The sequence below is a fragment of the Trachypithecus francoisi genome, unplaced genomic scaffold (assembly GCF_009764315.1).
Source record: "Trachypithecus francoisi isolate TF-2019V2 unplaced genomic scaffold, Tfra_2.0 Lachesis_group21, whole genome shotgun sequence".
NCBI lineage: Eukaryota > Metazoa > Chordata > Mammalia > Primates > Cercopithecidae > Trachypithecus > Trachypithecus francoisi.
This window is the reverse complement of record NW_022681467.1, coordinates 4,903,672-4,929,694: the sequence shown is the minus strand read 5'-3', so window position 1 is coordinate 4,929,694 and position 26,023 is coordinate 4,903,672. Positions and strand designations below refer to the sequence as shown.

General features: G+C 37.9%; 1 protein-coding gene across 1 annotated transcript in view; it reads left to right on the top strand.

The window, feature by feature from the left end:
• The window catches only part of XRN2 (5'-3' exoribonuclease 2), an 89,912-nt gene that overhangs the window by 57,878 nt on the left and 6,011 nt on the right, over positions 1-26,023 (top strand). The window contains exons 25-28 of the mRNA XM_033185450.1: positions 5,939-6,007; positions 6,091-6,222; positions 9,140-9,267; positions 23,981-24,044. Of these exons, the coding sequence (XP_033041341.1) occupies positions 5,939-6,007; positions 6,091-6,222; positions 9,140-9,267; positions 23,981-24,044 (393 nt within the window). The remainder of the gene's footprint in view (positions 1-5,938; positions 6,008-6,090; positions 6,223-9,139; positions 9,268-23,980; positions 24,045-26,023) is intronic.

Sequence of the window (26,023 nt, the reverse complement as noted above, 5' to 3'; positions counted from 1 at the left end):
CTCAAAATATACTCACCAGTCATTTGCCAGTTATTTCTCTTTTGACTCCTGGCATTTTTTCCTCTTCCTTATTTAAAAACATCTAGTATCCCATTTGATATTTGAGAAATTGTTTCCTCAAGTTGAGTTTAGGTAAGTTCTTCCCATTGTATTCATTCTTATCTGTAGTGCTCAGAAAGTATGTTATACAGGCTGTTGAAGTCCCTTAAATTCGTAGACAGACCCTTAGAGAATATGGTCAACTCTAACCTAGGAGATTATATTTTTTTCCCATTTCTAATTCCATAAATTACTCAACATATTAGCTTCTGCATGTGACTTTAAAATCATAGAAGAGTTTTCCTCCCAATCTGTCATCTGAAGGGTAAGTGCATATGTGTGCTTTTACTTTTTCAAGGCCTGACGTAGCTTGGCAGGGCCCTGGCTCTGTGCCTGAACCCCCAAGTCCTCAGGATGCTTCCTTCCTGCCCAGGCTGATCCCTTCAGTACCCTTTGACCTCTGCCCCTCTCTCCTGTTGTTTGAAGTGCTCTTCCTTTCTTTTCTCCACCTGCCCCATAGCCTGCCGTTTATTGGTTTTCTTTTCTTCTAAAGCATAATTTATACAGTTTTTATGTATGTTGTTTCCAGCAGTAGTGTCGTTAGGTTTTTTTTTCCTCATAGCACCCAGCAGCATAGTTCTAAACCCATATTTAAAAAGCTCAGTTGTTCATAATGTTGCAACAAGTGTTTTCCAAAGTCTTTGAAGAGCCTAAACTTTTTTCTTCAGAGGAGTGTTTCTCAGACTTTTTGTATTCATTTTTGGATGAATCAGACAAGGTATAGAATGTTTTGTCTCTTCAAGGAGATTTTTTGTTTTAATGTGGATGTGTATGAAGATGGATTTTTAAAGTAACTATTTCTGTAGCATTTGCAAGGCTTGTGCTTGGCAAGCAGATAATTCGAAATCCAAAGCCTGAAGGAAGTGGAGTACATGTAGTCAGCAGTGGATTTGATGGTGGAAAACAGTTGGGAAAGTTTCACTTTCACTGCCTGCAGTACTTTATAGGATGCTGAACTGGTTAACCTCTTCTGATAGAATGTCACAATTCTATAAACTCTTTAAGTGTTTTAAAATGTCAAGTATATGAATCATGAAATTTCCCTGCAAGAACAGTTTGCCTTTGTATGCCAATTTAGCATTAATTATGGAATGTATCAGGGAAAGGTTGTGCAAAAATGAAACTTGATATTTGGAGTTTTCTGCTTTCTTTGTGAAGTGTGCTAACACTCTCTAACAGTAATACTTAAAATAGCATTTCTAAGGATAATTCTTAAAGCGAATCAGAAAAAGGCGTTCTATATTCCATTCCTTTTCTGCTGAGACTTTGCTACAATATTTTCTTAACAGCAGTGCTGAAAGTGCTACTTGTGATATAAACAAAAGCAGTGTTCAGTTTTCTTATTTTCAACCATGCTTAGGTTTTAAATTTTTATTTACTTTTCCCTTGGTGTGTTTATGAAGACAATCAAGCGATTAAAATAGGTTACCTGTCAAGGAAAGGATCTGTTATGCTGCTTGGGGAAAAGCTGGTCTGGTACATAAAAGCTTGATGCATCAACAGTGTTTCACCTGCATTTGGAAAAAGTGGATAAAAATACTATTGTTTAAAAATACTTCAGTTTACAGAATTAGATGAAGTAATACAAATCTAAACACAAGTCTCTTACCTCAGCTGGGCAGACTGTTGAGTCTATAGGCTGTGTTAACTCATTTCCTTCCTCTGCTTTTCAGAGCTTGTGTGAGGGTGCTTCTCACTTTACCTCAGTGTTACTTACTACTTCCCTAGATAAGCTCTCCACAAGTAAACCCTTTTGCGTCTGATGATGGAATTTAAATGACATAGACATGAAAAAAATAAAAGACCTTCAAAAGTTTGGATCCATATAAAAAGTTACCTTTTGAGTGTGTGCCTAATGGGTTCCTGCTTAGTCTGTGTGACTTTTAGGAAGTTTGTTTGAGTCTGAGTCATGGCTGTTATCACATTGGAAAAATACATTTCTAAAAACATAATAGATCTTAGCATACATTTTTGGGAACAAATTAAAATACTAAAAATTGTTCAACCCTTGGAAGCTTAATCCATTTTGGGAGAGAGTGTGTCTTCAAATTGTTCTCAGAGATCCAAGGAAAAATGGTATTAATACTTTGTTGTCATTAGTGTCCTTGTCTTTGAATGGAAACTTCCAAACTTATTTTTAGATACTCCTTTTCTATCTCCTAATGGTTTGTATTGTATTAAGTGTGTAGATCTTTTTGTTGAGTGTGGTTCTGAGGGGAAGTAGGGATGATCTTGGAGACTGTCCTATTGACTTGGAAAGTTTTTCCCTTTCAGAGCAGGAGCATGAATAATGGAATTTTAAAAACAATTTTGTTAAGGAACAATTGGGAAATAAGTGGATCTGTTTTCTCAAACTTGAGTTTCAGCTATCTTATTAAATCTCTTGTTATAAACATTCTCCTGCAGAAGTGATTATCTCTGTGACCCTGGGATTTTCCCTTCTCCCTGGGAGCTTACTACCTTGGCTATTTCCTTCATTTTCTTAGTTTCGGGTCTTTCTGTGCATGACTTGGAGATCTTCTTCTGAGCTCCATCTCCATCCTAGTTCCAGCCTTACTATTTTATTTACTTTCCCAACATTCCCATCCCAGATGTGTGTCGAAGACTGTTGCTTAGGCTCTGTTGGTGACCACTTTGTGGGTGTCCCTCTGCTCTCGCACACTGCTGTTGAGTTGTTCTTTCTGAAATGATCTTTGATGATTTTTACGTCCTTATTGACTACTTGCAAAGGCATCACATTATACTCACACAAACCCTCCATGACCATAACCCGCTTCAGTTACCTTTCTTCCTGCCCCACTTCTGCCCAAAGGCGTTTTTACTCTAATCTAGCCCTTCTCAACTGGAGTTCCATGGGAGAATTCTGCCTTGCGATCTTAAAGCATCTGTTGTACGTATCAGATTGTAGGTAGCAGTTTGTGTCCTGTATCTCTAGAATGATACTAGCTATGTTTTTTCCTTGGGAGAATTGAGAATGTACTCACTCATCATTTTTTGTAGGGCTTAATTCCCTCCCACGTCCCCACTGAGAAGGGCTGCTCCAGTAAAACTGTGCTGTTCCTTGGTCCTGGGACCCCTTTCCATATCTTTATTCCATTTGTTTCCCTTGCCACCCTGTAACCAATCCTGTCTCATCTTTTTTTTTTTTTTTGAGGCAGAGTCTCGCTCTGTCGCGGGGGCTGGAGTGCAGTGGCCGGATCTCAGCTCACTGCAAGCTCCGCCTCCCGGGTTTACGCCATTCTCCTGCCTCAGCCTCCCAAGTAGCTGGGACTACAGGCGCCCGCCACTTCGCCCGGCTAGTTTTTTTTTTGTATTTTTAGTAGAGACGGGGTTTCACCGTGTTAGCCAGGATGGTCTCGATCTCCTGACCTCGTGATCCGCCCGTCTCGGCCTCCCAAAGTGCTGGGATTACAGGCTTGAGCCACCGCGCCCGGCCCCTGTCTCATCTTAAACTGCAGCCTCTTGGATGATGTTTTCCTTGGTCCTCGGGTGAAATAATTCCCATCCTCCCCCTTCCCTCCCCCCAGTACACACATACCTTTAGCCTACACTGACAAAGATGTTTGTATGGAAGGTGTATACACACACATGCTTTGACTCAGCATATTTTCTGTGCCTGTTGTTGCATTTTTCCACTTTCTTCCTTATTTCTCTTATTAGAAGGGAAGGCAGGCTTGATGCCTGGCGGTGTGCATAACCCCCCTCCCACCATGAACCATACAATGCAATAGATATTCTAACAGTTTGGCAAACTGCTAAAAAAAAGCCCTGCTGAAACACAGATACCTGCTTCAAAACACTATTTGCAAGTCTTGCTTTGTTACTTGACTTTTTATCTGCAAAGCCCTAACCAGCCCAAATACTTAAGTACCATTTTCTGTTATCCTCTCAGTTTATCGCTGTCTGTCCTACCTTGCCCTGCCCCATGCCATCTTGCCAGTAGAAAAAAATCTGAGCTAAAGACAGTTGCCAGTGAAGAGTGAGTTGTAAGAAGAACTAGTTGAGTAATAAGTATTGTTCAGCTGTTCTTGAACTCATGGTACATTTATTGTAAGTGAATCCATTTTTGTGTACTTAAATTTAAAATGAAAATTTCTGTAAAGCGGGTGGACTCTAGTTAAAGTGGCAGTATTCAAAAAGAAAATAGCTAACTAAAAATGTCAACCAGGTTAATAAAACTTTTTTTAAAAACCTTTTTAACTGACTGTAAGTGTAAGTGTAATCATTGGAGGAATTTTGAAAAATATAAAAAAAAGGAAACAAGTTACTAACTTATAGAGAAAAATCACTGATCGATTGATGAATATGTCTAGTCTGTTGTATATATGTTTCCCATGTCATTAAGGTTATTCAGTATTCTGTTACAAAATTTTTGGGGTTTTTTTGTTTTTGTTTTTGAGACAGAGTCTCTTTCTGTTGCCCAGGCTGGAGTGCAGTGGCATGGTCTTGGCTCACTGCAGCCTGCACCTCCTGGGTTCACGCCATTCACCTGCCTCGGCCTCCCGAGTAGCTGGGACTACAGGTGCCCGCCACCACACCTGGCCAACTTTTTGTATTTTTAGTAGAGACGGGGTTTCACTGTGTTAGCCAGGATGGTCTCAATCTCCTGACCTTGTGAGCCACCGCGCCCGGCCTTCTGTTATTAAATTATAAAACATTATCTGAGTTCTTCCTTTTTAGGAAGTTTTTTAACCAGTCCACTATTATTCATACCCTTGGGTTTTACAGTCTTTGAAACATTATGAATAATAGTGTTATAAGCATCCTTAAGTATAAATCTGGTGTATAACCAGAGTCCTGGAAGAAGCATTGCTGTGTCAGAAGACAGACTTAGGTACTTACCAACCTTTGGGATAGGTACACACACACATATACCGCTACCACTGCCATCACCACCAGAAAAGAAGTTCAGGCCATCTTATACTCAAAGCCTGAGTGTATATCTTTTAAAAATTGTCATATTGGCTGGGCGCAGTGGCTCGTGTCTGTAATTCCATTGCTTTGGGAAGCTGAGGTGGGTGGGTCTTATGAGTCCAGGAGTTCAAGACCAGCCTGGGCAATGTGGGGAAACCCTGTCTCTACAAAAATTTTAAAAATTAGCTGGGCGTGGTGTTGCGTACTTGTAGTCTCACCAGTGACGGGGGCTGAGGTGAGAGGATCTCTGAGGTTGAGACTGCAGTGAGCTGTGAGTTGCCACTGCACTCCAGCCTAGGCAAGAGAGTGAGACCTTTCTCAAAAAAAAAAAAAAAAAAGCATATTTGTGTAGTCGTCAAATGGTGAAAATTATTAAAATCACACATTAGGAGAGAAGGATACAAGGGTCCAACTGTGAAGTTCAATTTTTTTTTTGGAATTCCGCTCCCCGCCCCCCATAGATTTCTTAGCTATTTGTGTGCATTTTTTGATTTTGCAAATATTTCTATTGGTATATCAATTATTAAAATAGGGGCTAATCTGCCTCAAGATGCTTAGGGGTTTTTGCCATGGACTGAACAAAATTAAAGGTTATTTTATTTTTATTTTTTGTTGTTATAAACCTCTTCGATCTGTCTACAATATCATATTGAAATTTGAGTTGGGGCAATGTCTGTTACTTCTCTGTCATCACCAATAGTTAGCTAGAGCATGACTTTTCCCACAGAGAAAGTTACATGAAGGTTATATGTACCAGGAATTAGAGACAGTTTGGTGAGGAAGATATTTAGCCATTTGGCAAACCCATTTATTAACTAAGATAATTTTTGGAGAGGACTTAAACATGAAAAATACCTCAGTCGACATGATAATTAAGACAGGCTAATATAATCAGATCATTGAATTGTTTCTTGTTCTTTTCCAGTATTAATTTTAAAGACCCACAGTTTGCTGAAGATTACATTTTTAAAGCTGTAATGCTTCCAGGAGCAAGGTAACAACAGTAAATTACCTAGGTTTATTTTGTACAAATGGTTTTCATCCCTATTACTAAGGGTTGTCTTTTTAAATGGTCAGAAAACCAGCAGCAGTACTGAAACCTAGTGACTGGGAAAAATCCAGCAATGGACGGCAGTGGAAGCCTCAGCTTGGCTTTAACCGTGACCGGAGGCCTGTGCACCTGGATCAGGCAGCCTTCAGGACTTTGGGGTGAGTTGTCAGTTTCTAGCCCTTGTATATTTTGCGTTTTCTGAATCATCTCTCAAGACAAGTCAGTATTTATGCCATAATTTTTTTTTTTTAAACTTTATGGAAATACGGGGTTTGGGCCGGGTGCGGTGGCTCGCTCCTGTAATCCCAGCACTTTGGGAGGCCGAGGCAGGCAGATCATGAACTCAGGAGATCGAGACCATCCTGGCTAACATGGTGAAACCCCATCTCTACTAAACAAAATACAAAAAATTAGCCGGGTGTGGTGGCGGGCACCAGTAGTCCCAGCTACTCGGGAGGCTGAGGCAAGGGAATGACGTGAACCCAGGAGGTGGAGCCTGCAGTGAGCCGAGATTGCGCCACTGCACTCCAGCCTGGGCAACAGAGCGAGACTCCTCTCAACAGAAAAGGAAAAAAAAGAAATACTCAGTTTGTTTCACACATACATTTTTGTCTCACCACCATGGCTGACCACCACTACTATTATGTCCTCTCGTAACATTGCTTATATACTTAAAACCAAGCAAAGAGTGGAGCTCCATCTTTAAAACTTAAACAGGCATTTTGGACAATACATTATTGTATGCCACAAATATATAACAGACCATAAAATACAACTGTTTTGTAGATATTTTAATAACTTTGATACTGCTTTGCTTTTCTTCATTTTTAAAAATTCAATTCTCCATTTATGTATTGCTATATGTGTTGCATGAGAATTCTATTGCTTTGTCTAAGATGTTTTACTATTTTTCTGACTGTTACTTCAAGGGAATAAAACCTCCTCTTTACCCGCAAGAAAGTTTTAGCTGAATTAATTAATGTATGATAGAGACTCTTTTTCAAGTATTGACCAATACAGTGGTATGGAAGCCTCCAGTGTCTTAAATTTTTGTTTGCCCAGTGCTTGAACAGTGGTATCTCATAGTTGCTTGAATTGGCATTTCCCTGCCTACTGAAATTATCTTTTAATATGTTTATTAGTCATTTGTATTTCCTCTTCTATGAATTTTTGATTTTTATCCTTTGCCCTTATTAGTTACTGAATTGTCTTTTTCCTAGCTGTAGAAGATACTATAGAGAGGGAGGACTTGTAAACAATAGTAGATAAAGCTGGTATAGAAAGAGCAACAGGCTTGCCATAATATTAATGAGTTAGGATTCATGCATTAATAATGATAACTTATAAATAGGTATTTCCAATTAGTGGGGAAACCTTAAGATTCAAAAAATTATTTATGCAGAAGGTCACCATCAGCATGTAATTTATACAACAAATATTAAGAGGGATAGTGTGGCAGAGTGATTAAGAGCGTGGGCTTTAGATCTTTTTTTTTTTTGAGACGGAGTCTCGCTGTGTCGCCCAGGCTGGAGTGCAGTGGCCGGATCTCAGCTCACTGCAAGCTCCACCTCCCGGGTTTATGCCATTCTCCTGTCTCAGCCTCCCGAGTAGCTGGGACTACAGGCGCCCGCCACCTCGCCCGGGTAGTTTTTTGTATTTTTTAGTAGAGACGGGGTTTCACCGTGTTAGCCAGGATGGTCTCGATCTCCTGACCTCGTGATCTGCCCGTCTCGGCCTCCCAAAGTGCTGGGATTACAGGCTTGAGCCACCGCACCCGGCCTAGGCTTTAGATCTTAAATGTCTGGATTCAGATACCTTTTTTTTTTTTTTTAAACCACTTAATATATTTGTGAACTTTACTGAACCACTCTATGCCTCCATTTCTTTATGCCTGAAGTGGAGACGGTAATTATACCTACATATTCTTAAAATTATGAAGTTGTAAGAATTAAGTGAGTCTAATGTCTGTCACGCACTTAGGGTAGTTCCTAAACACTATGTAAATATTAGCTGTTATTGTCATTGTTTTGGAAAGTCTTCATTCTTAGTAGTAAAAGAAATGCAGATTTAAAATAGTCCTAAGATAACTTTTTGCGTTATTTCAGCTATTTTGGAAAGCAACATAGCATTTCCTCTGCATAGAGCGGCGAGTTCAGAAGATAGTCTTAACCTTTGGTCCAAATTCCTACCTCTTGGATTTGTAAGGAGGAAGTAATTTTAGATGAGCATAATTATATGCCCAAATATTTCTATTGTATTGTAATCTATACTACTAGTACAAAATGAGAGAAATGGTTTAGTAAAGTGTAAGACATCAACATAGTATTCTATAGGTTTATGTGTTAGAATTACAAAGATGAGCTGGGCGCAGTGGCTCATGCCTGTAATCCCAGCACTTTGGGAGGCCAAGGCGGGCGGATCACAGGGTCAGGAGATCGAGACCATCCTGGCAAACACGGTGAAACCCCGTCTCTACTAAAAAATACCAAAAAAAAAATTAGCCGGGCATGGTGGCGGGCATCTGTAGTCCCAGCTTCTCGGGAGGCTGAGGCAGGAGAATGGCGTGAACCCGGAAGGCGGCGGAGCTTGCAGTGAGCGGAGATCCGTGCCACTGCACTCCAGCCTGGGTGACAGAGCGAGACTCCGTCTCAAAAAAAAAAAAAAAAAAAAAAGAATTACAAAGATGAAGAAAAGATATAGGCAAGTATTTGATATAGTAAATTAAAAATAGCAAGATGTAGAGTAGTCATGTATACAGTGATAGCAAGAACATGGATCCTGAAACATAATGCAAAAAAAGAAAAAACATTCAAATTATTTTTTGTATGATGTAAGTTGTAAATATTTAAGTGGTTATCAATTAAGAGTCTTGGTGTGGCAGATGAACATTTGCTCTCACTATTACCATTATGTAGTTTTGAGCTTTAATTATAAACCACCTTTTTGTTTGTATTATCTTAATCAGATCTGTTAGTGAAGACATGGCTGTGAGCATTTGTTTTATTTGTGTCAGCTGTGTTATGATGGGTATATCACTATACAATTTTTTTTTTCTTGTGTTGGGTCCTTTTATAGCCATGTTATGCCAAGAGGCTCAGGAACTGGCATTTACAGCAATGCTGCACCACCACCTGCGACTTACCAGGGAAACGTATACAGGCCGCTTTTGAGAGGACAAGCCCAGATTCCAAAACTTATGTCAAGTAAGCTTTTACAAATCGGTTATTTTACATTTTGAATTAAATATCATAGCAAAGGTTGGTTTCTAATCTTTGTTGCTGAAAAAGATTTGTTGTATCAGTGCAGACAGTGAAGTTTAAAAACATGTTAGTTAGAAGAGTCGTAAGAGAATACCTTATGCAAAATCTTTCATATATTTTTTATCTTTATTTTTGTGGGTACATTGTAGCTGTATATATTTATGGCATATATGAGATATTTTGACACAGGCATACAATGAGTAATAATCACGTCAGGGTAGATGGGGTATCCATCACCTCTAGCATTTATCCTTTGTGTTAGAAACAGTCCAATTATACTTTTAGTTATTTTGAAATGTACAATTAAATTATTGACTATAGTCATCCTGCTATGCTATCAAATACTAGATCTTATTCATTATTTCTAACTATTTTTTGATAGCCATTAACCATCCTCCCCTCCCTAACCATTCCCCTACTACCCTTCTCAGCCTCTGGTAGCCATCTTTCTACTCTCTGTCTCTGTGAGTTCAATTGTTTTAATTTATAGCTCCCACAAATAGTGGGAACATGCGAAGTTTGTCTTTCTGTGCCTGACTTGTTTCACTTAACGACCTCCATTTCCATCCACGTTGTTACAGGTGACAAGATCTCATTCTTCTTTGTGACTGAACGGTACTCCATTGTGTATATGTGCCACATTTTCTTTATCCAATCATCTGTTGATGCACACTTAGGTTGCTTCCAAATCTTGGCTACTGTGAATAGTGCTGCAGTGAATGTGGGAGTGCAGATGTCTCCTTAATGTACTGATTTCCCTTTTTTGGGGTGTATACCTAGCATTAGGGATTGCTGGATCATATGGTAGCTCTATACTAATTTACATTCCCACCAGTGGTCTGTGAGGGTTCCCTTTTCTCCACATCCTTACTGGCATTTGTTATTGCCTGTCTTTTGGATAAAAGCCATTTTAACTGGGGCAAGATGATACCTCATTGTAGTTTTGATTTTCATTTCTCTGGTGATCAATGATGTTGAGCAACTTTTTATGTACCTGTTTGCCATTTGTATGTCTTCTTTTGTGAAATTCTGTTCAGATCTTTTGCCCACTTTAAAATTAGGTTACGTTTTTTTCCTATCAAGTTGTTTGAACTCCTTACATATTCTGGTTATTAAACTCTTGTCAAATGGATAGTTTGCAGATATTTTCTCCCATTCCATGGGTTGTCTCTTCACTTTGCTGATTGTTTCCTTTGCTGTGCAGAAGCTTTTTAACTTGATATGATCACATTGGTTCATTTTTGCTTTGGTTGCCTGTGCTTGTGGGGTATTGCTCAAGAAATGTTTGCCCAAACCAATATCCTAGAGATTTTCCCCAAAGTTTTGTTGTAGTAGTTTTGTAGATTTAAGTCTTTAAACTATTTTTATTTGATTTTTGTATATGATAAGAGATAAAGTTATAGTTTTATTCTTCTGCATATGGATATCCAGTTTTCCCAGCACCATTTATTGAAGAGACTGTCCTTTCCTCAGTGTATGTGCTTGGTTCCTTTATTGAAAATGAGTTCACTGTAGATATATGGATTTATTTCTGGGTTCTCTATTGTGTTCCATTGATGTGGGTTATCTGTTTTTATGCCAGTACCATACTGTTGTGGTTACTATTGCTCTGTAGTATAATTTGAAGTCAGGTAATGTGATTATTCCAGCTTTTTTCTTTTTGCTCAGAATAACTGATTATTCTTGGTCTGTTTTTTATCTTGACTATATATGGTTAAATGAATAAGATAATTTGGATTTCTTCCTTAATCTTCACTTACAAATCTGTTTCTCAGTTAACAGGCAAAAAAAAATGTGGAAATGATTGCAATTTATTTCATTAATACAAGTGTGATAGATATGGGTTGTCATCACTTAGTTGCCTGAAAGACAAAGGTGTCCCTTTCTTGATTCAAATTGTATCTCAGTATTACCTACAGTATAGCCAGGCATTGCTCTAGGTGGACTATACCTTTAACCCTATAGTTCTGGAAGACCTTAGTCTTTCCTTAACCCCTCATAATCTGTTCTGTGGACAGGTCAGAAATGTTGACCACAAAAATAATTAACATGGCATTTGGATTGCAGTGGGAAAGAGAAAAGATAGTTGAATGTTAGACTTTGTAGATTTTACATTAGTTTTAAATTGTATCCCCATTTAATGTTATTTTTGAGCTCCATTGTCATGCCCATTTATCAAAAAAGTATAAGTCATGTGCCAGTGTCTCAAAACAAATGTCTTCATGAAGGCTTTGTTTCTCCATTCCTGGTTGTCTGGTTGCTACAAGGGCAGCATAGGGGAGAAGGAACAGTGTGGCAGGATGCTCAAGTTTGTTAAATCTGAGTGTCATATCATTAAAACATTTTTTTCTGATTGTTTGAAATATTTCATAAAAATTTGATTTCCGAAAAACAGAGTGATACTTTGTTATAGACACCCCTCAGAGCTGTTTTTAAACCGAAGCTGTACTTATTAAAGAATGTGCCAGGTTAAAAACGGATAATTGATGGGAAATATTTGTACTATGCACCTAGCACTGTTGTAATGCCAGTTAATTTACACACCAGAAGTCCAGATTTCCTGGATGTAGTACCCAAGAAGAAATTGGTTCTATAGATCTTACTCTTTCAGGGCCCTCTGTTTTTAAGGGCCCTCTGTTTTTAGTGTATTCACTCTCTATCTCTGTCCCTCTCTCTGGCGGTATAGCTTTGCTATATGGCTTAATGACATTGAGTGGAGCTTTGTGAGACTCTATCATGAAAACTATGGGCTTCTATTCAGTGAAGCACAGAAGGGGTACAGAAGTACAGAGTCAGTGGTCCTGTGCGAATCTGCTTGGTGCAGTGGTTAACAGCTGCTTCCCATAAGATTTAGCAAATAACATTTCTAGGTATTTCCGTATATGCAGTATCAAGTCATACCATGTACAACAGGAGAGTCTAATCATTTTGAATGAACTATCTTTGCCGTAAGATTTTACCAGTAAATGGTGAAAGCATATCCAACATATTTTTAAAGCCAGCTGTTATTGACACATTCCTATCCGTTTCTTTTTTCTTGTTACTCTTTACTATTTACATGGATACCGTAGCCTTCTGCTTCTGGCAGAAGGATCCTGTTCCAATAATAGGGAAAGAAAGAAGCCAGGTTCTTTTATTTATTAGCTTTACACCAAAGGAGAGAATTTCATGCCCTTAGGGGCCTACAGTCCTATAGTTCTTGGTCTGCCTTCTTTGGAAACAGACAACTCTTGTTTGCATCTGTGCATTTTATTTCAAATAGTGGAGTCCCCTCTCTACTTTTATTAATATTACTTTGGTTAAGTAACTCCTTATTTGCCATTGTTGTGGCTGTTATTAGATTTAATGTGTACTTACAAAGTACAAAATACTTACAAACAGCCTTTAATTAGAATCTATTCCAGTTAGAATATCTTTATTTCAGTTATGTCATGAAAAAATTGGGAGATATGTTTTGTAAAGTAGGGATTGATTTAGAGCAAGAAACAAGTACCCTCTGCCTGGTGACTTGTAAACACTGACTCAGCTGAGGATTAGTGCTGGGACTCTAATGACATTTAACATCTTTTCAAAGGGCGTAGGAATGGGAGGAGTGAAAAAGTTTATGGACAAAAAATTGGCAATTATGTGGTATTTAAATTGAGCCCAAAAGTAGGGAATTTGGGCTACTCTAGGCTGAGAGAAAACAATGAGCTTTGAAGTACATGGCAAGTAGTTGGGTGGTATTAAGCATAGCATAACTGATACAAAATTAGACTGGGAGCATACTTGGAACAGATTACGAGGGGAAGAAAACTAATTTTAAAAATGTTTTTAAAATGCATTTTTAACTACAGTACATGTTAATTGAATAAAATGTGGCAGGTAGCAGTAAAACATATAAAACACCAATAATTCCATAGCCCTGAAATAAGCAGTGTTTCTTTTTATTATTTCATGTGTCCAGGTTTTGAAAATTAGATTATTGTATATGTATTTTTACATATACTTTTTTATTGAAATGTAACATATATAAAGTGCCAAATTGAACTGTACAGTTTGGTTTTTATGAAATGGATATATTCATGTATCCACCATTCAGATTCAGTAGAAATGCATCAGTCCTTAGAAGCCCCCCATTGTGTCCTTTCCTGGCACTACCCCCATTAAAGGGAACCGCTATCCTGACTGCAGTATCATAGTATCATACATTACCTTTTTGTTTTTCTAACTTTACCTAATAGTTTAAAAAGCTACTACATGACTACCCTTTTAAAAGCTTGCCTTTTTTTCAATCTTTGTCTCTGAGATTTATATTGCTTGTAGCAGTAGTTCATCCATTTTCTTTTTCTTTTTTCTTTTTTTTTTTTTTGTCTCTCTGAGATGGGAGTCTTGCTCGGTCGCCCAGGCTGGAGTGCAGTGGCACGATCTTGGCTCGCTACAGCCTCCACCTTCTAGGTTCAAGCAGTTCTGCCTCGGCCTCCCGAGTAGCTGGGATTACAGGCTTATGCCACCATACCCGGCTAAGTTTTGTATTTTTAGTAGAGATGGGGTTTCATCGTGTTGGTCAGGCTGGTCTCCAACTCCTGACCTCGTGATCCACGTGCCTCGTCCTCTCAAAGTGTTGAGATTACAGGCATGAGTTCATCCATTTTCATTGCTTATAGTGTTGAATCACAGGACTATATCACCATGTATTTACCTATCCAGTAGGAATAACATTTGGGTTGGTTTCTGGTTTAAGGTTGCTGGATTGGACTGCTGTGAAACCTGTGCGTCCTTCGATGCACATATGTAAACACTCATGATAGGTATGTACTCCATAGGAGTGGAATTGCAAGATTGTAGGATTGTGTGTATGTTCAGCTTTAGTGAATGAAAGTGTCAGGCACATTTCCCAAATGACATTCAGTTTGTATGAATTTACACTCCTCCAGCAGTGGAGGAGAGTTCTGGTTGCTTCATATTGTTGCCAACCCTTGATGTCATCAGTCTTTGCACTTTTAGCCATTTGACTAAGCAGGGAGTGGGTATCTCACCGAACTTTTAGTTAGCATCTTCCTGGTGACTAATTAGAGCAGTTTAAAAAATGTTTATTAACCATTTGGATATTTTTGGTTGTGTGATGTAGTGTTCAAGGTTTGTGTGGTTTTTTACATTGGGTTGTCTGTCTTTTTGTTTTGTAGACGTTCTTATATTCTGGTTATGAGAGTAGTTTTATATTGGAAATATCTTTTTCCACTTGGCAATTTGCTTTTTCGCTTTTTTATTGGTGTCATATGATGAATAGAGGTTTATGCCAGCATTTATGGAATGTGGGTGAAGGGGATGTGGGAATTCTTTATACTCATCTTGTAACTTTTAAGTCTGAAATCATCACAGTAAAAAATTCAGGACAAAAATAATCAATACTATATAATTGATGTGTTTTGATGTTTTAAGTAACAGTATCTTAAATATCATTTTGTAATTGCTTGTTTGTATATAGAGATAAAGTTGATTTTTTTCAACTTTGTTGAAAATTTGTTTTCAGTATTTGTTTCTGACATCCTTACTAGATTCATTTCTTCCAATAGTTTGTATGTTCTTTTTTTTTTTTTTTTTGTTCAGACAGTCTCGCTCTGTCGCCCAGGCTGGAGTGCAGTGGCCAGATCTCAGCTCACTGCAAGCTCCGCCTCCCGGGTTTACGCCATTCTCCTGCCTCAGCCTCCCGAGTAGCTGGGACTACAGGCCCCCGCCACCTCGCCCGGCTAGTTTTTTGTATTTTTTAGTAGAGACGGGGTTTCACCATGTTCGCCAGGATGGTCTCGATCTCCTGACCTCGTGATCCACCCGTCTCGGCCTCCCAAAGTGCTGGGATTACAGGCTTTAGTTTGTATGTTCTTTTGAATTTTTTTGTGTACACAATTACATCATCTCCAAGTAGTGACCATTTTATTTATTTATTTTCTAATCTTAATGCCTTTTTTGTTTGGTTTGTTTTGCTTTATTGCACGAGCTAGGACCTCTCATAATTAATAGAAGTGATGATGGTAGATATACTCATTTCATTCCCAGTTTCAAGGGGGAAACTTTTACTATTTCATCATTAAATATGATGTTTGCTGCAGTTTTTTTCTTTGTAGATAACCTTTATCAGATTGAGGAAGTTCTTCTATTCTTTGTTTCTAGTGGGTATTGAATTTTATCAGATGCTTTTTTTTTTCTCTAAAACCTGGGGGTTTTGTTTGTTGTTGTTTCTTTGTTGTGTTAATATGGTAAATTACACTGATTGATTTTCAAGTAGTAAACCAACATGGCATTTCTGGAGTAAACCTAATTTCTGGAATATATCATCATTTTTTATATGTCACTGCATTCTGTATGTCACTGTATGGTGGGATTTTTAAAATCTGTGTGTTATGAGAGAGATTAGTTTTATTACTTTCCCTTTTTTGGATGTTCTGGGGTAGAGTTTTTTTTGGCGTTATAAAACAAGTTAGAAAATATTTTCTACATTTTTGTTCTCTGGGTTATCGTAAGAATGTTATCATTTCTTAATTTTTAGAAGAATTCAGTGGTCAAGCCAGTTGGGCTTAGAGATTCCTTTATGAAAAGGTTTTCAATTATAGATTCAAATTTTTTAGTACTGGCTTTTCAGATTTTTCAGTAATTCTTATGTTGGTTTTGGTAAGTTCTTTGTTGTTGTTGGGAGTGTGCCCATTCTAAAATTTCAAATTTATTGCCAGAAATTGTTCGTAATATTTTAAAATATATTTTTATAGCAGCATGATTTATAATCCTTTGGGTATATACCCAGTAATGGGATGGCTGGGTCAAATGGTATTTCTAGTTCTAGATCCTTAAGGAATCGCCACACTGTTTTCCACAATGGTTGAACTAGTTTACAGTCCCACCAACAGTGTAAAAGTGTTTCTATTTCTCCACATCCTCTCCAGCACCTGTTGTTTCCTGATTTTTTAATGATTGCCATTCTAACTGCTGGTATGAGATGGTATCTCATTGTGGTTTTGATTTGCATTTCTCTAATGGCGAGTGATGATGAGCATTTTTTCATGTGTCTGTTGGCTATATGAATGTCTTCTTTTGAGAAGTGTCTGTTCATATCCTTTGCCCACTTTTTGATGGGGTTGTTTGTTTTTTTCTTGTAAATTTGTTTAAGTTCTTTGTAGATTCTGGATATTAGCCCTTTGTCAGATGAGTAGATTGCAAAAATTTTCTCCCATTCTGTAGGTTGCCTGTTCACTGATGGTAGTTTCTTTTGCTGTGCAGAAGCTCTTTAGTTTAATTAGATCCCATTTGTTAATTTTGGCTTTTGTTGCCGTTGCTTTTGGTGTGTTTATTGCAGCAGTATTCGCAATAACAGACTTGGAATCAACCCAAATGTCCATCAGTGACAGACTGGATTAAGAAAATGTGGCACATATACACCATGGAATATTATGCAGCCATAAAAAAGGATGAGTTCGTGTCCTTTGTAGGGACGTGGATGCAGCTGGAAACCATCATTCTCAGCCAACTATCGCAAGACCAGAAAACCAAACACCACATGTTCTCACTCATAGGTGGGAATTGAACAATGAGATCACTTGGACACAGGAAGGGGAACATCACACACCGGGGCTTATTGTGGGGAGGGGGGAAAGGGGAGGATAGCATTAGGAGATATACCTAATGTAAATGACGAGTTAATGGGTGCAACAAACCAACATGGCACATGTGTACATATGTAACAAACCTGCACATTGTGCACATGTACCCTAGAACTTAAAGTATAATAAAAAATAAAATAAAATATATTTTTAATGACTGTAAGACTTCAAAATTAAGTGCTGATACTGATAATATACAGTCACTCTTCTTGATTAGCGTTGCTAGAAACTATTTTTTTTTTGAGAACCTATTTAATTGTATTGTTTTTTTCCCCCATTGAACTAACCTTTGGCTTTCTTGACACACACACACACACACACATATATATATATATATATATATTTTTTTTTTTTTTCCTTTTGCCTCCTCCATGTGCATTTGTTTTCTATTGATTTTACTTTTGTCTTCATTATTCTCTTCTACTTTGTGGGGGGATTAAATTGGTATTCTTTTCTAAGTTTTTGAGATGGAGAATTAGGTAATTTATTTTTGGTCTTTTCCAATATATGCACTTCAGTGTTACAGATTTCTCTCTAATCACTTTGACTTGTCCCACAAAGTTTTGTCTCGCATATTTATTATCATTTAGTTCATGGTATTTTCGGATTTTTATTTTTCATTATGTACTCATGGATTATTTAGAAGTATATTGCTTAATTTTTTTTAATATCTAGGGCTTTTCTAATAATCTTTTAAAAATATATTTATTTCTTAACTGCAGGCTAAATTTCTAGAAATGGTATTGCTGGGTCAGAAGGTATGGTGAATTTCCAGACTTTTGGTCAATATCACCACATTAACCTCTAAATAAGAGTATACCAATTTATACTTCCTACAAAAGCATATGAGAATGTCTAATATCCCACTCCCACCAATACCAGGTGTTATTTTTTAAAAGTTCTTGGCCGGGTGCAGTGGCTCACACCTGTAATCCAAGCACAAGTTTAACCAGGCTTGGTGGTATGTGCCTGTAGTCTCAGCTACTCAGGAGGCTGTGGTGGGAGGATTGGTTGAGCTGGGGAGTTTGAGGCTGCAGTGAGCTATGATAGCGCCAGCCTGGGTAACAGCAAGACCCTGTCTCTTTAACATAAAGTTCTTGCTAATCTGATAAGGAATAATGTGTCTTTGTTTTAAGATAAGATTTTTCAATTGCTACTTTGGTCATATTTTTACTGACCAGTTTTTCTTTCGTAAGTTGGTTGTTCTTATCCCTTGCTGATTTAATTTGGGCACTAGTCTGTTTGTTTATAAGGTTTTAAAAACTTTAGCAGAAGAATGAACCAGATAACATTTCCATTCTAGAACCACAACTCTGTGGGTTAAGGAGAGATGATGAGGGTCTGAACTACACTGTGGCAGAGTGGATCCAAAGTCTGGAAGGTGGGAGGAAGGGAAGGCTGAAAGTCTGGATAATTGAATATGAAGAGTGAGGAGGAGAGGGAGAAGGGAATGAAGAGTCCTATGTGTCCACTGTGGATGCCTGGGTGCTTCCTGAGGCTTTTCACAGACTTTGGAAACCCAAGACGGTGAAGGAATATGAAAGAATGTGATGAGTGATTTGTGAGGGTCGGCGTGCCTGAAAGACATTAGAGGCATCTGTGCTAGGTGGTCATAGGAGTCGGGTTCTTGCTCAAGAGAGAGAGGACGTAATTGGGGAGAAATTTGGGGATTGTCTGCATATAAACTAGAAATGTAAAAGCTCAAAAAAGATTTGAATAGATTAATGGATTTTGATTGCTCTTGGTTATAAGAAAACCTTGGAAAGCTTGAGTTAAGAGTTTGGACTTCCTAGAAGGCAACCATGTCATTTCACAAATCATTCCCTGATACTTTTGTAAGAAATGTATTGGATAAATAATTAGCTTGATCTAGAATGGTCATTAAAGTATGATAAGCTCAGGCAAATGCTGCAGACAATGTAAAAAGGAAATCTGATGTTTTCCTAATATTCTTTACACATAATCCAACATATGATTTGTTGTTTTTTTTTTTTTTTTAGTCAGAGCCTTGCTCTGCCACCCAGGCTGGAGTGCAGTGGCACAATCTCAGCTCGCTGCACCTCTGCCTTCCAGGTTCAAGCGATTCTCCTGCCTTAGCCTCCCAAGTAGCTGGGATTACAAGTATGCACCACCACGCTCAGCTAATTTTTGTATTTTTAGTAGAGTCAGCGTTTTGCCATGTTGTCCAGGCTGGTCTCAAACTCCTGGCCTCAAGTGATCCACCCGCTTCAGCCTCCCAAAATGTTGGGATTACAGGTGTGAGCCACCACGTCTGGCCTGTGGTTTTTATTTTCTTTTAGTTTACTGTCATTAAGACTTCTGACATATTTGTCTTGTGATCTCATTACTTCTAGATTCAATATTTATATAGAACCAGTCCTCACCTGTTTATCAATCTTTCATCCGTTCTTCCGTATCTAGATATAAGAGGAAGAAAAACACAAAAGGGAGGAGATAGAGGGCAAGGAAAAGCATCTTTAAGATGATTTGGACTTGGATGGACGGGATTGTAAAGTGAATCTAAGCGCCACATCTCTCCATTGCTTCCTCTGACTATGAGGGCAGAGAGGTATCCTTTTGTCCCTAGGGAGGTAGGCTTGACCAGGAAGGCCACCTGGTTCATTTCGCCCAGGCTGTCACAGCTTCGAGAGCGCCTCTCCGCTCTTTCTGTCCCTCGACAGACCAGCTGAGCTCTTTGGAGTGATACTGGGTTTTGGTTTGCGCTTCAGGAACCTCTGATACTGATTTTTACCTGATCCCTTCTCTTTATATTTTAAGTGCCAGATTTTGAGGGGCAGTATTATCCTTTTAAAAAGAGCAGAGATTCCAGTGTTTTAGCCAAGGTGTTTTATTTTCTCCCTATAAATCCTGTATTTGCCTAGATGTTTACAACTAAAATGTGTGTTATTTTTCTTTCCTATCCTAATTGGATATGAGTAGTAATGTCAGTTGTAAACTTTTAAGATGTTGAGAGTAGTTGTTAAACCCCCCATCCAACCTTGTTGAAACCCTAAGTTTCTGAACCTCCTGATTAAGAAGCACAAAATCATGGGTGATTCTCCTCTGCTTCTTTTTTTTTTTTTTTTTTTTTTTTTTTTTTGAGACGGAGTCTGGCTCTGTCTCCCAGACTGGAGTGCAGTGGCCTGATCTCAGCTCACTGCAAGCTCCGCCTCCCGGGTTTACGCCATTCTCCTGCCTCAGCCTCCGGAGTAGCTGGGACTACAGGCGCCCGCCACCTCGCCCGGCTAGCTTTCTTTTGTATTTTTAGTAGAGACGGGGTTTCACTGTGTTAGCCAGGATGATCTCGATCTCCTGACCTCGTGATCCACCCGTCTCGGCCTCCCAAAGTGCTGGGATTACAGGCTTGAGCCACCGCGCCCGGCCTCCTCTGCTTCTTCTGAAATACATTAATATGAAGTGCCATCTCAACCGACAGCATAAATGCACGTGAAACTTTGAGATTGCACAGCGTAGTAGAGAGTGGTTACCAGAACATAGCCCCTGGCCTCACTCTGACCCTTAATAGCTGTGTGACCTCTGACAGGTTTGTTCATTGCCCCAGTGTCCTCATTTCAAAACTAGTACAGAGGATAAGAATATTTATCTGACAAAATAACCAGACTAAATGAATTTAAGAAGCTAAGCACTTAAAATAGTACCTTGTATATAGTAAATACTGTGAAAGTATTAAGTGATAAAAGATCATCTTTTATAGAATTTTGAACTTTAAAATTTAGTCAAATAGCTCGTTTTAGTAAGATTGAGTTCTAAGGCATTTATTCAGTCTAAAGTATTTTTAGTATAATCATTTTCGTGTACTATGAAATTGCACTCAAGAAGGGCCATTTGGTCAAACTGACAACTCTCTGTCAAATGTCTGCTGTAGGTATTTCTTATTGTTGGTGTTTGATTTGTCTTTGATGTGTCAGTTTTGACTGATGAGTAATTGTCAGAGTACTGATAACTTGTTGGAGTCGAGTGTAGCCCTGAGTACTCAGTCTGAATAAAGCATTTGGTTTTTGTAACCCAGAGAACCTTAAATGTGACTTCTCTTCATTTTAGTCTGTAAACTTGTCAATTAGTCACATTGAAAAGTGATTTTTGCCTAGTGCAATCAGTAAACATGGAATCTTTTCTGTGATTGCCACGCTGATTAGGTAAATTGTCACTTGAGAAGCTATTGGCGAAGCTTGGTTTACATGACCTTAAAGCTCTAGAAAAGGGATAAGTTTTTAAAGACCAAAGGAAAAAATTAACTGTCATTTTTCTACTCTCGCCTGTACCTTCTGAAGTGCAATTCACTATCTTAGGATTTTTTTTCTTCCTCTCAAATGGATCTTCTGTTAGAGCCATACAAATGAATAATAATAAGTTTGTTTTACCATCTACTTCATTACAGATCAGCCAGGAAATATTTCTACTTTATGAATACTTCCAGGTTATATATGTTACTAAGAGCCATATAAAGAAATTTGGTTAAAAATAACCTTGAAATATTTCTTTGAGCCTTTTTATTTTTCTTTTTGGATTGAAAACAAGGAATGTTTTAAAAATTGCATCAGAGTTTATTGAAAGTTTTGGAAAATTTGCTTAGGTTTTAACAAAAAACTGTTAATATTCGTATGTGCTGAATTTATATGAAAAAAATAATTGTCCTGGCGGTGAGAGATAGAAAATGGAAAACTGAGAGGCACCTGGCACACTAGAAGTGATATATTAGGAACATTTGCTGTTTTTTAAGACATTTCTAGGTGTATAGGTTAGACAATTATTTCCTCCTCCAAAAAAAGCATTTATATTAGTAAACTTTACATTCCAGTTCTACTAAGAAATACTGCTGTGCTTAATCTAAGAATAGCATGTTTGAGTCTAATGAATATATATTATGGGTGTTGATGGCTTCATCTGCATTAGCACAGTTTCTAGGAGAAAATATACAGGTTTTTTTCCCGTCTTTATTTTTCTTAAAACATTAGATTGTTTCTGAAGGTTTCTCTTAATGTAGCTGTATCTTTGTATTGTCGTCATTCGATTTTAATGTTATTAGGGAGCCACCGTGGAAGCTTTCATAAGTACCATGGAGAATGTGTATCCTGCGATTATACCATACATAAAGAGACACCAGGCAACCACAATATGGAATTAAGTCCTAATGGTAAAAAAGGGTGTGTTTCCAGGGTAACCACAGTGATTCCAGGGGATGTGAAGTACAGAGGTAGACAGGGGTCCGGATGAATATTTGCTGTACTACTTTTGACTTCTGTTACATTTGTAAATTTTGTATATATAAGGGCACTAAAATGAAATTCTTCTGGGAACATTTTAACTGATTCTCACTAAACTAATTTTGTATATGAGCTGAAAAAGTGGCTCAAACATTGATTTTACTTTCAGTAGATTACTTTCTCACAAATGGTAACTCATTGAAAGTCATATGTAACTGTATCTTAAGTTTTCGCATAGAAATAAACCATACAAATGATTGCCATTATTGTAAGAATTTTTTACTTTTACCTCTTCAGAAGATTGATTTTTTGATAGTGTATAGTCTGTAGTAATGACTCAGAACTTACTCTGGGCCTAGGGTGGGGAACTGTCTTCCTCTGTTTTCTGTGGAGTGTGTGGTAATCAGCATCCTCCACATTGTTACTCAGTTTGACTGCTAGTAGTTTGGTTTTTAAGAGATGAAAAAGGAACTTAATTCCAATTGACTAAAGATACTACCTTTTAATTCACAATGGGAATCTGCCGGGAAGTGACAGCTGGTAAAGGGCTTCCTGCACCTTTCTGAGAGGTATGTTTGGCACCCATGGGTATGGCTGCAGAAACTTTTCCAGCTGGCCATGGACTGAGGTGGGAGTGGCTGTGGCAGCTGCAGATTGCCCGCCTTCAGGTAGTTTGTCCACATAAAGAAAACTTTCTTCAGTCTGGCCTTCTCAGCATGTCAAGATGGGAAGGAAGCCCAGAGCTGAGGCCGCCAGTTGTGAGCTAGAATCATTGTGAGCTAGAATCATTGTGAGCAGCTAGATATTTTATTGATTCCATGTTCTTTGTCATGGGGCTTTTAAAGCGTGATTCTACTTTTTTCTTTCTCTCTCTCTCTTAAGTAAAAAACCATATATATTCTTGGTTTCTAACCAGAGATAAGCTGTCAACTCTTCTATTCTTTAGGAAAGTAATTTTGAAAAGCATTTTTTAGTTTGTGTTTCTATTAAAATGTGAGCCTGAATACATTATGGTAAGCCTTGTTGTCCTTGGTCTCAGGAGTCTAGAGGAGGTTACTGTCCTCGCAGGGTGATCTCATTAGACAACTTCTGGAACCAGCAGTTTTAATTAGGTCACAGCAGACCCCGCTGAAGGTGAAGTGACTGCAAGCTGTGGTTCGTTGATACAGACAGGCCCAGATGTTTCTTTCATCCCATATCCGTCAGTTTACGTAGAAGAGCAGGAGCCATTTAATTGTTTCTTCTAGTTAGATGATGTTATCAGAAAAGATGGAGAAATGGGCGGTCTCTTCATTAACCTGTTTTCTTGGTTTGTGTTGGAGGGATTGTGTGTGCTTTGTTTAATGTTAATGATAGCAATTTGTGCCTTCAGAAGGAAAATTTCAGGATTTCTGTTGTAGATACTATTCATTCAGTTTGTATTCTATTTATGGAAAAGAACTAAACCTTTCCTTTTGCACAGCATTTAAAATATAAATGTAAAAACTGTGTAAAATATATGTATCTTTACTTACACACACACACACACACACACACACACACACACGATTATGTGAGTTTAGTGGCCAGGGATTACTAAACCTATTTTGTTATCAAAGGAAAAATAATAAAACAAAAAATTTGCTGACCCTGTTAGTTACTTATCTTTATACGTTTGTGGCGTGTGTTATTATGATACTAGTTTATTTAGTTTACAGTCTTTCTCAGATTCTTTTCAAGAACTTTTAATTATAAAATATTGGGTAGTTGAATATTGGTTACTTTAAAAAATCTTCTTAACCCTTTCTGTTTCTTTTTCAGATATGAGGCCCCAGGATTCCTGGCGAGGTCCTCCTCCCCTTTTCCAGCAGCAAAGGTTTGACAGGTAATATTAAAGTAGACATGACTTTTAAATACTTTCTGACACCAACATTTGGGGCTTACGGGTTTTATGGAAGCTAAAACCTCCGTGGTTTGAAATGTACTTTTTCCCACCAAAAACAATTTCCCTTGTGCCTATCCTTTAAAAGGAAAGTATATAGCTAATACTTTGAATTAAAAGACTCATGTTTAATATACCTTCTTACTTTTCTTGGTTCTTCGCCTTTATTTTATTGATGCTTTTGAGATGCCCTGAAAAATGCAACACAGCTTAAAACGGTATTAGGTTTTGGTCAGGCTAAACAAATTTCTTTTTAGAAGGGTTGTGCAGCTTAATGAGGCATAACTAATGGTGTTCCACTTTTATCATTTCTGTGCGGGCAATGCAGCGTTAGTACAGACCAACCATTGATTCTTGCTGCAAACCTCTTGAAGTCCTAATCAGCTTCTTTGGTACAACTTTTTCAGGGCTGACAAGCCTATTGTAGGGCAGTGTCACTGTAGGTCAGTAGTTATTAGTTGCCACTGAAAACAGTTTCTTTAACTACTTAAGACTGAACTGAATTAAAGGCAGAAGGGACTCAGAAGAGGATTATGGGATCTGCAGTCTAATAAGTACCATGGACTAGGAAGAATGTGACATGGTTTAATAACAAGGGATGTTTAACATGTATTCCTTCATTGATAAGTTGTGTGCTCCTAAGTCAGATGGACTCTGTACAACAAGATAACTAGGCACATTATGAATAATTAACTTCTGTAGAATAATTTTTAAAGGCCAGCTTTAAAATGCATCATTTCACGATGGTTTTGCCAACATCAGTAAATGCAAAAACAAATTAAGCCACATCATAATAAGGCTTTCTTTTTTGCCTTCCCAGTTTTAATCTGTTCTATTATCTTCTCCTCTGCCATGTTAACAATCTCTAATCTGTTCACATCTGAAATGAATAAAGTGTTTTTATAAATGGGGTTCTAAATGCAGCTCCCCTTTTAAGAAAACTTTATAACTCTTTAGAGACTCCAAAACTTCATTTCACTGTTATCTTCAAGAGGATAAAAGGAATCATGTTATTCGATGTTTACTGACAGTATCAACTTAGTGCAAGTCTCATTAAATGTAGTATGACTAGCAATGTGTGTATTAATGTTTTGATTTTAGTATATTTTCTGAAAGCACACAGTAAGTGCTGTTTCATTTTCCTCGGTACCACCAATTTTAAGCAGAAATTAAATGAGTAAGGGGTAAATTTTTCCTAAATTATATACTTGGCTTCCCTATCTTATTGCTCACTTTCCATACTGATAATAATGGCAAATGTTTGTCTGCTTACGAAGTGTTAACACTGTTGACATCCTTTAATAAGAATGATTTCATTTATTCCTCCCAGCAATGCATTGAAATAGATGCTATTATTTTATATTTTTGCAAATGAAGAAAGTGAGGCACAGAGAAGTTCAGCAGCTTACCTAAGGTCACTCTTTTGTGCCATTCTTTACCAAGAAACTTTTCACTGGAACAAAACTTACCAGAATATTTACTCTGAGCATAATATAAAGACACAGGGACTTCAAAGGAAGTAAAGGATCTGTTTCCACTTCTAAGGCCCCAACAGCTTTCCTCCCCTCTGTTGACATTAAAAGTTTTCCTAAGATCATCATCATTGTCCCTTCCCTTGCCCTGCTGTCCATCAGGTTTTGTTCTTATTCTACCCTAGCCAAGTACTAGTATTATTCTGACTTTGAGAACCCAGCTGGTTAGTGACAAGTTTTGTGGGGATGTTTTTTGGTTTAGTTTTAGTCAAATACTTAAAATTATACCTGAAAGCAAAAGGTAAATGTGAGCATAATAGAGTTCTATCATAAAAGTCCTACAGACATTTAAGAAATACACCATTTTGTTCCAGAACCAGGTTTTACCAATCCTTAGTTCAGTATGTTTCCATGGCACTATTCTGAGTGTTCGTTGAGAATCCTATTAAG